Below are 16,665 nucleotides of genomic sequence, written 5' to 3' on the forward strand. Positions count from 1 at the left end.
AAAACAATACAATCAAATTTCTGCAGGATAGAAATTACCCACAAGTGTCAAAGCCAATCTGCGGCTTTGATATTGTTCCCATGTTTCACAAAAACCACAAGCTGGACTTTCTAGTACTAAGGACACTGGTGGAGAATAATAAAAATGCTTCATGGTTCAATTAAAGAGAAATAGGGAGGTGCGAAATGCCCGGCTCCCAGCATCCATCCTTCAAGCACCCCTCAGCATGGGTGAATAAGCCAAAAGTGATTCATGTGCATTAAAGGTTACTGGCAAAATGCTCAAACGTATCGTAATTACCTTTGTCTTTTCGTGGAATATTTTGAATGCTAATGTTCTTTTAAAGAAGATTATTCACCCCATGTGAATGTTAAATGATTCAGCGCTGTGTAAAGACTAAAAATTACTACGATGTACTTTAGAGAGAATCGAGATGACCTGCTATGTAATTATTTTAAATGTTACACCTCCTTAAAGCAACTCATGGCTGGATTATTCACAGCAAAAGCTTTTTGTTTTTGATTAAAGTCTATAATCAGAAGACAGAAGATGTCCAGAGAAAAACAAAAGCTCATTTTAAATCTTAAAGTTGTTCCTTACTTTTGTCCTTCCTTTTTGAAGATTGTTGAATAAAATACAAACCTACTTAAAACTTGCTAATTAGTGAGGGGATGAATATTTCAATTAGGTTACTTAATTAATTAAATAAATCCATATAATGAAGGACAGTTCTTTAATCATACTTAACAGGGGATCATTAAAACAAAAACAACATCCTTATAATAATAACTCTGTACCCTAACCAAGTTCAATGCAGTAAAGCCACGAGATTTTCGCATGTAAATCTAAGTTTCTGTCCTTTTTTTGTCAAGTTTAGACGATTTCTGTGGCATCACATGGGATAGCCCTACCCATTATGAAATCACATTAAAAACTGGACCCAAACATATATCTAGAGACCAGAAATATCACAGGAACTTGGGCTACTGAGTAACCACCCAGAATACATTACAAACCACATAGAAACACACTAAAAACACCAAGAATACCCCAGAAACTGCATAGCAACACCCTGGTAACCATTCACAACAATGTTAGCATCAGAGAGATGTTTTGCAAAGGCAAACAAATGTAAAGGCCTGTTTACACCAATACAAATGTTTATTGAGAAAAACATTTAAATTTGAATGAACAGCTGTTAATAGGTTAGTTCACCCAAAAATGAAAATTCAGTAATTAATTACACACCCTCATATCGTTCCAAACCCGTAAGATCTTCGCTCATCTTTGGAACACAAATTAAGTTATTTTTGATAAAATCCGATGGCTCAGTGAGGCCTGCATTGAGAGCAAGTTAATTTACACTTTCAAACGCCCAGAAAGGTACTGAAAGCGCTGAATGGTTCAACCTTAATGTTATGAAGCGACAAGAATAGTTTTTATGCATCGCCAGCAACGCCTGCTGAATTGCATTCAGGTCATCTGCTGTTTCATGTATTGATAGGAACAGACAAATTGCATGCAAAATTGAACCAAATTTTAATGCTGAACATCTGTGTTGGCATGAAGAGACCTTAGAAGAGACACACATTGTAAGCCAGTAAAGCCAAATAAATATGTCCAGACTCTTCCTCATGGCTGAATAGTAGAATATCTTGTGCTCAAGAAATATCCCTCGGCAGTGGAGAGTGGATATGTGTGAGCAAGCCTAATGAGCGTCACCCTGGTGCACCACATTGTGCTCACTCAATCAAAACGAGTGTTAACAGCAACCATTTAGCCAGAGAGGAGCATGGAAGGCCATAGCTGCCTGCCCTCAGCCAGCCCTGGCCCTCTGCATGAATGAGACACCAAACAAACTCCATGGCACAGATATGTAGCAGGTGCCATCAGGGTTCCATGCAGCAATCAGATGGATCAGCCGCAGGGTAAACAGTAATTTATTCATCCAAAAATCAATGACTCGTGACAATATTTTGCATGTAAACCATTTGGTGCAGCATGCAGAATGCTGTCAGGTGAATACGAAGTTGCTTGTACTATAATAATTATCCTCATCTTTATTTATTATGATTACTATTGCTTTACTGTCAACTGAAGAGCAAAGCAACATACTGCATATTATTAACCCTGGACCAAAAGGGCAAAAAAAAAAAAAAGAAAGAAAAAAAAAAGTGCTTTTTTTTTTTATTCATCAGGGTGCATAAAAGCTGAACTGCATATACAGCGTACAGCAACCGCTAACAAGAAGAGTATCTGAACATTAGGTCCTAAACGGCAGCATCCCTTTATGCACGCCAAAGCAGAATGGAACAGAAAGCTGTGAAAGGCAAAACACTGAACCAACTTCTTCATAAAGAAACGCATTGATTAGTCTTCAGGATGTTATCTGCGACCACCCACACCCACTACCAAATCAAAACAAGTGGTCCAGACTGAGATGTTGCCACGTTTATTTATTTGCTAGTGAAAGTGGAATGCTAATAGGGGGTTTGTGTCGTCTGATATCCTTGACACCTTGAATACATCACTCACAGAGCTGCGACCTGCATCCCACCGACTCCACCATCCGCTGGTTCGTAAGGAAGGCTATGTTTGTTGTGAGTGGGTGGACTGAGTTCCACCTGAGAGGGCAGACTGAGGGGGACGCAGCCACCCTGGAAATGGGGCACTTTAGCGAGTGGCGGTGCGTGACCACCAGAGAATGTGTTTGTCTGGATGCGTTCTTTTATTTATTTATTTTTTCACCTCCTGACTTCTTCCAGAGGAATGGTTGGCGGCTAAGAGAAGGAATATTTGTAAATGGACACCCTCTGACTGCTTTTGAGTCTGTGAAAGTGGCTTAGCAGTAGTAAAAGTAAAAGCACCTCTTTAAACTCAAGCATGTTTGGTGCTGGCAGTGCAGCATGGCAAATGCTTAAGAGAGCTGCTTCAAATTTAAGCAGAGGCAGCACACTGTGAAGGGTTCTTTGTTACACAAAGACCGTTTCCAAAAAGATGAACAATTTGCACCATTAAAGTAATAATATATAAAAAACAATCGACACCAATTTGTCTAAATACATAAAAAAACTAAAGCACTAAAAATCATTTAAAATGCTATGAGTGAATTTAGGCATCACAAAATAATGTATAGTGCAAAAATTTATATTTTGGACTTTGCTAAAGATTACATTTAACAGTGGTGTTATACGCTTTTTAAGTGAGCGTTAAATGACAGCAAAAATAATCTAAATAAAAAATGAAAAAATGAGATAGCACAATATCCAATATTAACAAAAAAATTAAAAATATCAACTAATAATCAATATGGTACCAATATTGTGTATTCAATTTTAAAACAAATTAAATTTGATCAAAAACAGTATTTATGAGAAAAATTATTATTATTTTTTAAATATATTAAAATAAAATAAAAAATGTACGTCATTACTCCAGTCTTCAGTGTCACACTTCAGAAATCATTCTAATATTCTGATTTGATGCTCAAGACACATTTTTATTAATATCAATGTTATGGATTTATGCATAGGCATTCTAGGCAAAACATTTTATTATTATTATTATTATAATTTTTTTTTTTTTTTTTTTCACTCTAATGCTAAAACTCTGTTAGACAATTATTTTATGAATTAGTAACATTTAAAATATCATCACTGTTGGGCAGAAACCCATCTTTTTTTTTCTTTTCCTTTTTTCATAAATCATTACTATTGGTCACCCTTTACTTCTGTCTGTGGATTTTGCAAATATTTAACCAATTAAAAGTATTAAAATGGCTTGTGACTAAATCTCGCAACTTTACTGGATCCTCAAACTATTGGTAAAACCTCATAACTACACCTGCTTCATGATTCACTTATGAAGTGCCGCATACTGTAAATAAAGGCTAATCTTTTATGTATTTGAGGAGCGGAGAAGAGTGTCTTAGTTTTGCCATTGAATCATCATAGCCAATACTGTCTCAAAATAGCCTGCGTGTAGCAGGACCTTGCAATTATGTTGCTTTCTATGGGGATAGAAAAAACCTCTCTGATTTAATCAAATTTATCTTAATTTTGGATTTTGGGTTTGGAACGACATGAGGGTGAGTAATTAGTGACAGAAATTTCATTTTTGGGTGAACTAATCTAAAAATATTTTTGTGGAAACAGTGCTATCTCGTGCTTCTTGGAAAGTTCAAAATAACATTTATTTGTAAAAATGATTTAACTTATTTTAAAAGAAAAAAATGAAAGAAATGCAAATGTCTTTTTAATGCATCCTTGCTGAATAAAAGTTCTTTTTCTATGTAGGGACACAGGGATGCTGGATCCTATCAGAGCGACTCAGGCTGCAGGCAGGGAAACATCCTGAATGGATGGACAGTCCGTCGCAGGGGTAAACTACTTTAGCATGCCCATTCAAATTTACTCATTCATTTCCATGCTCACTATATCTGTACTTGAATTTTGCTTCAGGGAACATGTTAAGAGCAAGGACAAAAACAAAGAACAAGGCACACAGGATATGAATATTAGATTTTCCCGCTCGACTGAGCACAGATATTTCAGATGGTCTTGTGCCACAGCACTTCTAATATAACAAAATTGGCCTGGATTTTGATTTTCTGAAGGCCGACGACTGCTAACCATTCTTGTCCTGCGAGTCCTATTTTAAGCTACTGCTGTGGAGGCAAGTGTGGAAGCGAAGCAGCAAGAACTGGGATAGCGCTTGAATACACAGCTCCAGGGCATTATATCAGAAGAAAATGTAATTGCTTTGCATGGGGGCACTGGTCTTTACATGTAGGGTGGCATTTGTCCACTGACTTCATCTACATACTGGAATGGGACCAAAAAAGGGTGTGTAGAGGTCAGTAAAAATGAATTTTAAAAATCTAATGAATTTAGACAGTATGTATGCAATACAGTGGGTATATGCAGCATTTGGGTTCTGGAAGTAAAAATCCCATTCATATTCTCCATAGGGGAATTGATTTTTAACAATACCAAAGATAACCTGCTATGAGCTCTGAGGTTGTTAATCAATGTCATATGCTTTTGTTGAAGCCATCAGTCTACATCATTTCTACTTTAAAAAAAAAAAATTGTTCAACAGCAGAATTCCTTGTTTATATGCAATATATTGTTTCAAAATCTAAAAATTAACATCTTAAATGAATAGTTTCATATTGCTCCATCGTTTCTAATTTGATCAAGTCATTTGCATGTCATTTGGCTTAATGAGATTGTAGTTCTTTCTTTCAATAAAGATGTTAAGTACACAGTTTTGTACTTTTCTTGTGTTTTCTTTTCAAATATTCTTTGCGTCAAATCAAAGTTTGTAATGTTGTGATTCACCTTGTAGCTGGCTGGTTTGGCTCATGGCTTATAAAGTTTTAACCAATAATGTTTCTTCCAAGGAGGCAGTGCCTCCTCAAAAATGTTTATCAAAATATAATCCACAGTACAAAAATGTAACATGATCTGTGAACCAGTAAGGACTTTGCCTCCTCTTTTTTATAATACCTCTGTAACACTTCTGTGGTTCTGGAAAAATATAACCAAGTCTGCTGAAAAAGTGGGAACTGCTGCACCCAATTACATCTTGCCAATAGAGTTAACATTTGAAGAAACTTATTTCAGTTATTTTCTAAAGTTTTCCTTTGATGATGGTATGGACACTTGAAAAAAGATTCACAGTTTTCAATAAATGCCAAAAGTCAATATGACTTGTTGACTAAATATTACCATTTAACAATTTACTCTAAATTACTAAAGTCCAGCTATATGTGGTATATTCTTTACGATTATTTGTGGTCTTTGTTTGGCAGAGGTGCTTGGTAATACATTTCCCATCTCGTCTGTCCCTCTTGATCTTCTTTCATTGCTTTTTCAAAGTAAACTGACATCTTATTTCCTCCAAAATGCAAAAAGCACCATTCTGCTGAAAATTACCCAATTTATTCTCTCGTTTTGCTATACAATTATGTCACAGAATATTGACCACCATTCATCTGCGACCAAATGAATGCAGAAATGGACAGATCCATTGTGCGGCTTAATAGTTTTAGATTTCTTCAGAAGCTGATATTCACCTAAATTGCAGACGAATCAAAAACTATCAGGTTGTCGCAAGCACTGTATTGTTCAACACACAGGCTGGGGCTGTATTTCACTCACTGTGTATCTACCCATGAATAATGCATTCATCAGAACATGGCAAAAACCATTTCAGGGTATTTGTTTGCACTCATTGTGGTGGTACAATTGGATCATCTTGCCAAAAAATGTACTGAATATTAACTGCTAATATTGAAGTATAGATGATGTATAGTATAATCTGCATCACTGAATTACATTCATAACAGAATGCTGTCCTGTAACGGTCATGGATACTTTACATTTTTCCAAAGCATCCAAACAAGCAAAGATTTAGGGAGTTTCAGGAGGTTTCCCTTGAAGTTCTGCCATTGATGCAAAAAATATGTCAGTGCTTAGCAACGCTCCGTCATTTTAAATTTCTTGGACTGTCATACACGTGCACAAAAGTAGATCAATTTTGTATTCTATATCTGAGCTGCTGACACGAATACTGTCTAATAAATCCTGTTATGGGGGGACAGAAAACATTTAGGCACAAATTCTCAATGCTCAAATTCTCAATCAAATTTAAGACCTTTTTTTACGACCTAAACAAATTAACACCACAAGAACAAGGACCCATGAGGACCAAGGACCAAGGACCATTGCTCAGTTACATAAAGCACCTTAAGGCCTGGTTTCACAGACAGGGCTTAGCCTAAGCCAGGATTAGGCCTTAGTTCAATTAGGATATTTAAGTAGCTTTTATAAACGTACACTAGAAAAAAACATCACTGGTGTGCATCTTGAGACAAAACAATGGCACTGTCATATTTTAAGATATTTTATTCCCCTTAGAATGTCTATTTTTGACTTAAGTAATCTCTTTAAAAAAATAAGTGTTGCTTAAAGCCCCTTGACTGTTTACCATAAGGCTTGAAAAACTTCACCTTAAGTGTTACGTGGAATGAGCAAGTTTAACCCAGTCTTCTACTGAGAAACGATCGGCCACTTTATATGATGGAATTAAATTTAGGCATTTATTCACATATAAACATTGACCAAATTACATATCGAATACCAAATATGGTCAACAGAAGCTCAAACGCACGTGCACCGCACAAGAACAAACCTCATTGGTTCTTGCGCATCAAACACGCATGATTGAACTTCCGAAGCAGCCTGAATCATATGGATTACTTTTATGTCTGATTATCGGTTGTTATCAGCCCAAGTGTGTCATATTGGTGCATTCCTGAAAAAAAAAAAAAAAAAGACAATATCTAAGTGACTATGATCCCAGTAGAAATAAGAGAATTGGAAGTTCTAGAACAGCAGGAGAAGCCAGAGAGAACTTCAGTGTGTAATAAGTGATTCTGAGCTAGTACTGAGCTCTCGTGAGACTGATGATTGCATCAAACGCTTGCCCAACAGGGCAGCCATTCTTAGGTAAGGACGTGAAATTCATTTGTTTCTCCTTGATTGAGCATCAGTTGGGAATAAACATTCATTTGCAGAGCACAGGGAGGAGGGAAACATCAGCTTAAGATTGGGAGTGTAATTTTCTTGTTTAATGTACCATGCGCAAAAAAATAAGATCTTGCGCGTTCCTCTAGAATTGTAATTAAAGACATGATGGAAGGGTGGCAAATTATCTCCAGCATCAGAAAGAGAGCTGAATAACTTGGCCTTCAAATATCTTCTCTCGTTCATTCGGGTGACCCTCTCAAGAGTTATTGAGGGATGAAGAAGAGAATGACATCAGCAGAATCAAAAGCACAAGAACAAAGAACTGCTACAAACACGAAAATATTGAATTAAAGTAAGCCTGTGGAAAACCAGGACAATGTGAAGTATGAGCTGAAGTTGAAGAGTTACCTTGTCTGCGTCGACTTTCCCTTTGACAAACTCTGACCTCCAGAACTGCAGGGCCTGTTCCAGAGTAAGACCAATGCCCTTGAGGAAGAGGCCGTACTGCATGCGGCCACCATGCCGCAGGTGGTGGTTCTCTCTCAGTGCCTTGTGGAGATGCCTCATACACAGAGGAAAGGACTTGCCCGAGAGCTGGTGGAAGTGAAGAAAAGAAAAATGGCTCATTTTATAAATTAACCAATTTGGATGTGCAGCTATCAATCACCTAATAGACAACAAAAACAAGGATCAAAGGTGAACACGAAACAACCGTGACACAATCGCAGTCAATCAAGAGAAACTGTCAATGTACAATTATGTGTCACAAATGATTAGGACAAAAACTCACATTTAAATGGAATGGCTTTATCGCACCTGGTTAGGAAGTACTGATATGAGGATTCATAACAGAGGCATAGATTAAAAAAAGCCAACGCAAAGGCTTTAATTACAAGATTTCAATGCAGCCGATAATGTTCAAGTAAAAGCAAAAAATGAAGGACAAAATTTGCATGTGCTGATGAGCCACTTAATTGGAACAGCAACTGGCCCTGAGATGACATACACAATACAGAAACACACACACAGAGCAGATCGTTCCACAGACAGCTCTCTTCCCTAGAAACATCTGTGCACATGCACTTCAACCACCAAAGTAGGACATGCATGTCCTAGTAACTTGAGAATTCAGGAAAAGGAAAACTTCAACATGATCACAAATCTCAAGTGCCAAATATAAAGCAAGCAGTGGTACAGGCTACTGAGACTCAATAAATCTTATGTAGCATATATATATATATATATATATATATATATATATATATATATATATATATATATATATATATATATATATACACACAGTACATACACACACACATACACATATATATTATATATATATATTATATTATATTATATTATATTATATTATATTATATTATATTAAAATGCAACTCTACCAATTACTTAAGTACTTACTGCATCAATCTGCTCCAGAGAAATTTTCCCGATGTTCTTCTGAATGCTATAGTCCTGACCCACATAGGCATGGCTACAACAAAGAATAAGTGAACAAATGTTGAGAGCCAATCACAGTGGAAATCACAAGGTCAGAGTAGAAAACTGACTAACAAACATATTCAAATGGATTCCTGTTTTGGTGAAGGAACATAAAACACTGCAAAGCGAAAGGCATACCTTGAAACAATACAGATTCTGCAAGACACAGACCTGGCGCTTGCTTAACAATGCTAGAAAATCTATGAATCTAAGTTGAAGGCAACTTTGTTGAAGAAACACATATATATATTTATAAACAAAACAATGTATACACACTGTAGTACATTTTGGTAAATTTGAAGTTTCCCTCAAAGATGACTGTGCCCTTATCTTACTTTCATTATACAGAAGAAAAAAGTACTAGACTTTTGAATTCCCAACACATTTAAGATCCTCTATTTAGGACCCAATGTAGTATTGATGATTTTTGTAGTATTAATAATTAATGACTTGATCAAAACAGAGATTTTATTTTGTTGTAGTATTGTAAAAGTCATTACCATTTCAAATAAATGCTATTCTTTTGAACTTTATATTAATCAAAGAATCCTGAAAAAAAACAACAATATTAAGCAGCACAACTGTTTTAACACTAATGATAACAGGGAATGTTTTTTGAACACCAAATCAGCATATTTGAATGATTTCTGAAGGATCATGTGACACTAAAGACTGGAGAAATGGCAAAGCTGAATTTTCAGCAACCATCACAGGAATAAATTACATTTTAAAATTAGAAATCTGCCTATTTTTTTTTTTTTTATAACCAATACTGATTGTTTGCATGTTTACATGCCCGATAACTGATATACTACATAACCGATACTTATTTATTTGTTTTTCATAATTATAACAGCACTGAACTGAACAAACTGGTTTGATTTAACACTTTTCTCAATACTGTAATTTCTGTAATTTCACTCCATCCTTGCATACAAAAAACACTTCTACATAAATAAATAGTAGTCTGAAAGAGTGCAAAAAATAAAAAATAAAAAGTGCACAGTCACTAAGGTGACTTCTTTAAATAAAAGCTTTGATCAGGTAAACAAACAAGTAACAAATAAAGCATGTAAAAAATAATTCTCACAATTTAAAAAAAAAACAAATAAAACTTTTAAACCACCTGAGTAAAAAAACACAAGCATACAAGGTTTATGTGTTGTTTATCAGCTAAAGAGTGAAGAGACTTCATCTGGCATGTTATCAGAATTATTAATAATGTTTTTGTTTTTTTCAGTCTATATTACGAAATACCTGCTGACAGAGTGCTGTTTTTATCTAAGCATTTACACAGAACTTCTCTAGCGAGATAACTGATTTCCACATAGCTGTAATTATTTAGATGTTTATTATAGTGCTGTCAATCGATTAAACAAATAACTAATTTATCATATATTTTTCTGCAATTAATTGTGATTCTTCACAAATAACATTAAAGTTTAATATATTTTTATTTTGTAACACTTTTACATTGAACCTCCAAAATAATGTAGAAACAACATAGACTGCATATTTTAAAAACATGTTTAATGGCATATTTTCACTAACCACTATGAATGAAGGCCAGTATCACCGATATCAGTACTGATACTGATGTCTCTATTAAATGGATTTTTTTCCTCAATTTTAGCCATTAAATAGAGCCATTCAACATTACAGTATAAATGAAAGCTATCATTTTTAACATTTAATAGGATTTAAAAATATATTTAAAAAAAATAAAAACTTTTAATTTAAGACAATTTAATACAATATTCACATAAACCCATTTTAAGAAAAGTCACTAAGGTTTTTTTTCTACTGGCCCAGTAAGGCAGATTCAGAGCTTTACCTGCCCTGCTAAAATGCACAAAAAAATATTGTTTTCGTTGTTTTTGACCCATGTAAACAGTGCTTTAAGATTTTCAGGTAGGTCTAACAGGTAAACAGAAATTGAATAATCAAACACTGCACAGTCTTCACTGCATAAATTATAAATTGAATATAGATTAATCCTTATTACAGCTACAAAGGTTATTCAGTCAAGAGCAGTGAGTGATCTTCACTTGTCTTTTGTTCTTAGATTAACAATAATGACACAGACAGCAGCAGGTTTATTAGGCTGCTGTCACTTTAAGACCTGACACATCCTATTTTCTCACAATTCTTTATGTTCATTTAACACTTTAACTAATTTAAGACTGTGCTAACAAGGATACTCAGCAAAAAGGGAATTTTTACATAATTATGTGCGTTTTTGTCCACTCAAGTGCAAAAGAAAACTCAATGCGGCACTGGCAGGCAAAGCAGCATTCTGTGCGCACATTTATCCGCTTCACAGACCGCGCCACCAGTTGAATTGAGTTCTTTATTTTTAGTCTTATCACGCTTGGTTTAATAGCACTTGAATGAATGTTAGCGTGATCATAGACTGTAGTGCAATCAAAAGATGACAGCTTTAATTGCGTTAAATATATTTAACATGTTAAAGGGTTAGTTCACCAAAAATGAAAATTATGTCATTAATGACTCACCCTCATGTCGTTCCAAACCCGTAATCTTCGGAACACAGTTTAAGATATTTTAGATTTAGTCCGCGAGCTTTCTGTCCCTCCATTGAAAATGTATGTACGGTATACTGTCCATGTCCAGAAAAGTAATAAAAACATCATCAAAGTAGTCCATGTGACATCAGTGGGTCAGTTAGAATTTTTTGAAGCATCGAAAAAACATTTTGGTCCAAAAATAACAAAAACTACGACTTTATTCAGCATTGTATTCTCTTCCGGAATCCTTTCCATTGAATTGATTCTATTGAACTGATTCCATTGAATCCTTTCATCTGTCGGCGTTGGTAATGCACTTTTACGTCGCCATGGTTGTTTTTGGTGATTAGGACATCCGCGACATGCACACTTATGCACCATTTTAAAAAATATAACAATACCAAAATAAAACGTAGAATAGCTTGAATACAGCGTGCGTCTCCCTCAGACTGTAAACGAAGCTCGGGCGCACCGTCAGCAGCGTCTCACATCAGCAGCGTCACTGCGGAGTCGTGAACCACACTCCGGAGCAGAAGGGGGTGGTAATGCACCAATAAGCTGGATGCCAACCGCCGTAAAACAGGAAAGAAGAAGAAGAAGCAGCGGTGTCAATCGTGAATGCGGATTGACAACAGACCCGGAAGAGAATACAATGCTGAATAAAGTCATAGTTTTTGTTATTTTTGGACCAAAATGTATTTTCGATGCTTCAACAAATTCTAACTAACCCACTGATGTCACATGGACTACTTTGATGATGTTTTTATTACCTTTCTGGACATAGACAGTATACCGTACATACATTTTCAATGGAGGGACAGAAAGCTCTCAGACTAAATCTAAAATATCTTAAACTGTGTTCCGAAAATAAACGGAGGTCTTACGGGTTTGTAACGACATGAGAGTGAGTCATTAATGACATAATTTTCATTTTTGGGTGAACTAACCCTTTAAACTGAAAAATACAAAATAAATAAAAAATAAATCGCAAAATAATTAATGAGTTTTAAATGAGTGGATCTTGTATATGGTGGCCATGCTGGAGAATTCCTGAGCATCATCCTGAGAATTCAATTCAAGGTTTTTATTTCCTATATGCTCATTCATGACTGTTTATTCAAGTTTTAGGGCCCTATGAAATCCATTTTATTTTTTTCCAAATTCCGTTTTTTTTTGGACTCCATTTTAATTGTTAGATGACAAAAAATTAATCTTAATTTGGAAAAAAATAAACTTTTGAACAGTAGTATTTATCTTAATATTGGGGGGCAAAAATAGTAATTAAATTACTCTCATTGATTCTCACAGTGATGCTCTTTTTAAATATGAATAGAAAAAAAGTAAATAATTATGCGACCCTGTCATTTCATAGAATGTTCTGCTGGATCCACTGAAATCCAGTAACAGACATGGTGAAATTACGATGATGGCAAATACTACACAACATTTGAAATTTATATGAGAAGCTCATTCAAAAAAGGGACTGATATAAAGAAATGGATTCCTTTAGGTCTGGTCCTACTAAACAGTGCCACATCCACTGAGGCCACGTGTGATGCCATGAATAATTAAGCATTTCCAGGCCCTGCTCTCCCATTCCTCTACATTCCCTCACTGTTCAGCTCCACGCCAGCTCTTCACACCCTCTTATCTAGCCTGCCCAGTGCTGACAAAAAGTAAAAGAGTCTACAAGCCAATCCTCCGCAGCCACAACTGTCGCCTCTAAAGACACATCCAATTAAATGCTCTCATTCAGAGTCCATCAAAAAGCAAATGAATTTACTGCTGGGAATGCTGCCATTGTTTCCCTTCACTGTGAGCAAATGGAAGGACACGGTCATCCATGCAGGCGATGTGTCCAGTGACTGAGAGGCCCAGCTTTTATCTACAATGGTATCCCCGCTAGGCTGCAGCCAAAATGCAAGCCCAGGTTCAACTGTGGAAAACACTTGGTGCATCATAATGGGACTGTGCCCAGACCATTAATGAAATAGACTGAATGGAAGTAAGCTAGAGATAAAGGAAAGCAGTCGGAGTCACTTTGGGTGCCGGATGGCCTTGAGTGGACCGTTTGATTTGTCCTCAGTAGGCCAAGGAAATTGCAAAACAACCAGTAAGGATTACTGTGTGAATGTTTTCTACGAAATTATTTTTAAAAGAAAAAAAAAAGAAAAAAAAAAAGAAAAGCTCCATGTGGATATGTTTGAATAAAGTTACTGCCTTTCATGTAGCAGCTGTAATAATCACAATGCCATAAACAATATAGTTTTATGCCAGAAGAGATGAACATTTTCTAATGATGTCAATTACCTGAGGTGGCTCAAAAGAGGCTGGAGTCGTTCATCAGACTGTACCACTGGCAGGGATCGTGCAGTCATCTACAAGAAAAATAAATAAATAAATAAATAAATAAAAAATAAATTAAGGGTCAGAGGTTAAAGTAATTTTTACAGTGGTGCAGTAAAGACAAATTCAAAAAGGTCAATAACTGGAGCATGAACTAGGAAATGATCCAATCATCATAATAGATAATATTCCTAGGGTAATAAAAAGGTATCCAATGACCCAAAAGTCTCTTAGATTGCCAAAAGATACATAAAAATATTACTTAAACCAAACGAACAAATGAAAAAAGAGAAAAAACGATCTTTAGTAGTTGAAATTGTGTCAAAACAAATCTGTTTTTTTTCCCAGTAAATGATGTTTTTAAACATGTCTACCACAAGATCATAAATCAACTTTGCAGCTAAAGTGGCAGGATATCTGTTAACTGAAGCAAAACGGAGACAATGATGAAGAGACGTGGAGGTCTGAGGATGATCAAGCTATCGAGACTGCAGTGAAACTGCGGCGTAGGCAGCAAACTTTCCAGTCCAATGACCACTGACACACAACCTTTAAAACTAGATCGTCCACCACTCAAATCCACAACACTGTTTCATTAAAACAAATGTATCAAATGTCAAATGACAACATTCATGGATTTAGAGAAATAAAAAAAGATAAAAGCTCAGCAGTGTAGAAAAATAAGTAAGAAACAAACCTCAAATAAAGAGCGCCAAGACTGCCAAGAAAGAGGTGGCTTTACAATTTTTTATTTTCCTTTTTTTTTGCATTACCTATATGTATTGGTAATGCAAAACCACCCATTTTTATTTTACTTTGTTTAACCACAACAGCCATTTTTATGTCACAGTCCACAACAAATTTTGGTTATACGAATGTTTACATAAACCTCAATATCTCAGCTTAGGATGGTCCCAGCTCCTTGGAGGAAAAGAAAAAAAAAAAGCTTCTCTATAGCACATTTCAAGGAATACAGGTGCTGGTCATATAATTAGAATATCATGAAAAAGTTCATTTTTTTATTGTAAATTATTTAAAAAAAATTAAACTTTCATTTATACTAGATTACCTACATGTAAAGTAAAACATTTCAAAAGTTTTTTTTTTTTTTTTTTTTTTTAATTTGTTGATTTATAGCATACAGCTAATGAAAGTCCAAAATCCAGTATCTCAAAATATTAGAACATTTACATTTGAGTTTCATTAAATGACCATCCCTACAGTATAAATTTCGGGTATCTCTTGTTCTTTGAAACCACACTAATGGGGAAGACTGCTGACATGGCAATGGTTCATGAGACAATCATTGACACCCTCCACAAAGAGCGTAAGTCACAGATGGTCATTACTGAATGTGGTGGCTGTTTACAGAGTGATGTATCAAAGCATATTAAATGCAAAGTTGACTAGAAGGAAGAAACTGGGTAGGCTAAGGTGCACAAGCAATAGGGATGACCACAAGCTTGAGAATACTGTCAAGTAAAGCAGATTCAAACACTTGGGAGAGCTTCACAATGAGTCAAATGAAGCCGGAGTCAGCGCATCAAGAGTCACCACACTCAGACATCTTCAGGAAAAGAACTACCAAGACACTTCTGAAACAGAAACAACGTCAGAAGCATCTTACCTGGGCTAAGGAGATAAAGAACTGGACAGTGAACAGTGGTCGAAAGTCCTCTTTTCAGATAAAAGTAAATTTTGCATTTCATGTTGAAATCATGGTCCCAGAGTCTGAAGGAAGACTGGAGAGGCACAGAATCCAAGCTGCTTGAAGTCTTGTGTGAAGTTTCTGAAGTCAGTAATGATTTGGGGGGCCGTGACGTCTGCTGGTGTTGGTCCATTGTGTTTTATCAAGTGCAAAGCCAATGCAGCCATCTTCCAGGAGATTTTGGAGCACTTTATGCTTCCATCTGCTGACAAGCTTTATGGAGATGCCGATTTCCTTTTCCAGCAGGACTTTAGTACCTGCCCACAGTGCAAAAACCACTTCCAAGTGGTTTGCTGACCATGATATTACTGTGTTTTATTGGCCAGCCAACATGCCTGACCCCTGAATCTATGGGATATTTTCAAGAGAAAGATGAGAAACAGTCGATCCAACAATATACAGATGATCTGAAGGCTCAATAGTGCCTCAGCAGTGCCACAGGCTGATCACTTCCATGCCACACTTCACTGATGCTGTAATTTGTGTTAGGAGCAAGTTATTTGCTGTAATATGTGCTGCCGACCAAGTATTGAGTGTACAAATGAACACACTTTAAAGAACTTGAACTTTTCTGTTTTGAAAATCCATTTTTTGATTGATCTTAGGAAATATTCTAATATTTTGAGATGCTGGGTTTTGGACTTTCATGAGCTGTATGCTCTAATCATCAAAATTAAAAAAAAAAAAACTTTTGAAATGTTTTACTTTACAGGGAATCTAGAATATATGAAAGTTTCGTTTTTGAAAATAATTTACAATAAAAAAAAAATAAAAAAAACTTTTTCATGATATTCTATTTATATGACCAGCACCTGTATGTACATGTATAAAAATATACATGGTATATGTATTTTGCACATTCCCGTTCCTTATGTGTCAATTTATAATGGGATGCTTTTGAGTCTCAGTCCTAGGGGTACCTAGGTAGGTACGGTGCAGAACATTTCAGGTTTGAAATTCCTCTCTTTATGGTAAAGGTAAAGTTATTGCAAAAATAATTTGTGGTGACTATCAGCTTGTCTGTCATTTTTGTTCAGACCAATGC

General features: G+C 35.7%; 1 protein-coding gene across 1 annotated transcript in view; it reads right to left on the minus strand.

Annotated features, from left to right (window-relative positions):
* prim2 (DNA primase subunit 2) overlaps nucleotides 1–16,665 on the minus strand; it is a 66,059-nt gene that overhangs the window by 21,181 nt on the left and 28,213 nt on the right. The window contains exons 8-10 of the mRNA XM_048204791.1: nucleotides 13,877–13,944; nucleotides 8,958–9,030; nucleotides 7,944–8,129 (exon numbers count right to left, since the gene is read on the minus strand). Of these exons, the coding sequence (XP_048060748.1) occupies nucleotides 7,944–8,129; nucleotides 8,958–9,030; nucleotides 13,877–13,944 (327 nt within the window). The remainder of the gene's footprint in view (nucleotides 1–7,943; nucleotides 8,130–8,957; nucleotides 9,031–13,876; nucleotides 13,945–16,665) is intronic.

Source organism: Megalobrama amblycephala, linkage group LG10 (genome assembly GCF_018812025.1).
Source record: "Megalobrama amblycephala isolate DHTTF-2021 linkage group LG10, ASM1881202v1, whole genome shotgun sequence".
Lineage (NCBI taxonomy): Eukaryota > Metazoa > Chordata > Actinopteri > Cypriniformes > Xenocyprididae > Megalobrama > Megalobrama amblycephala.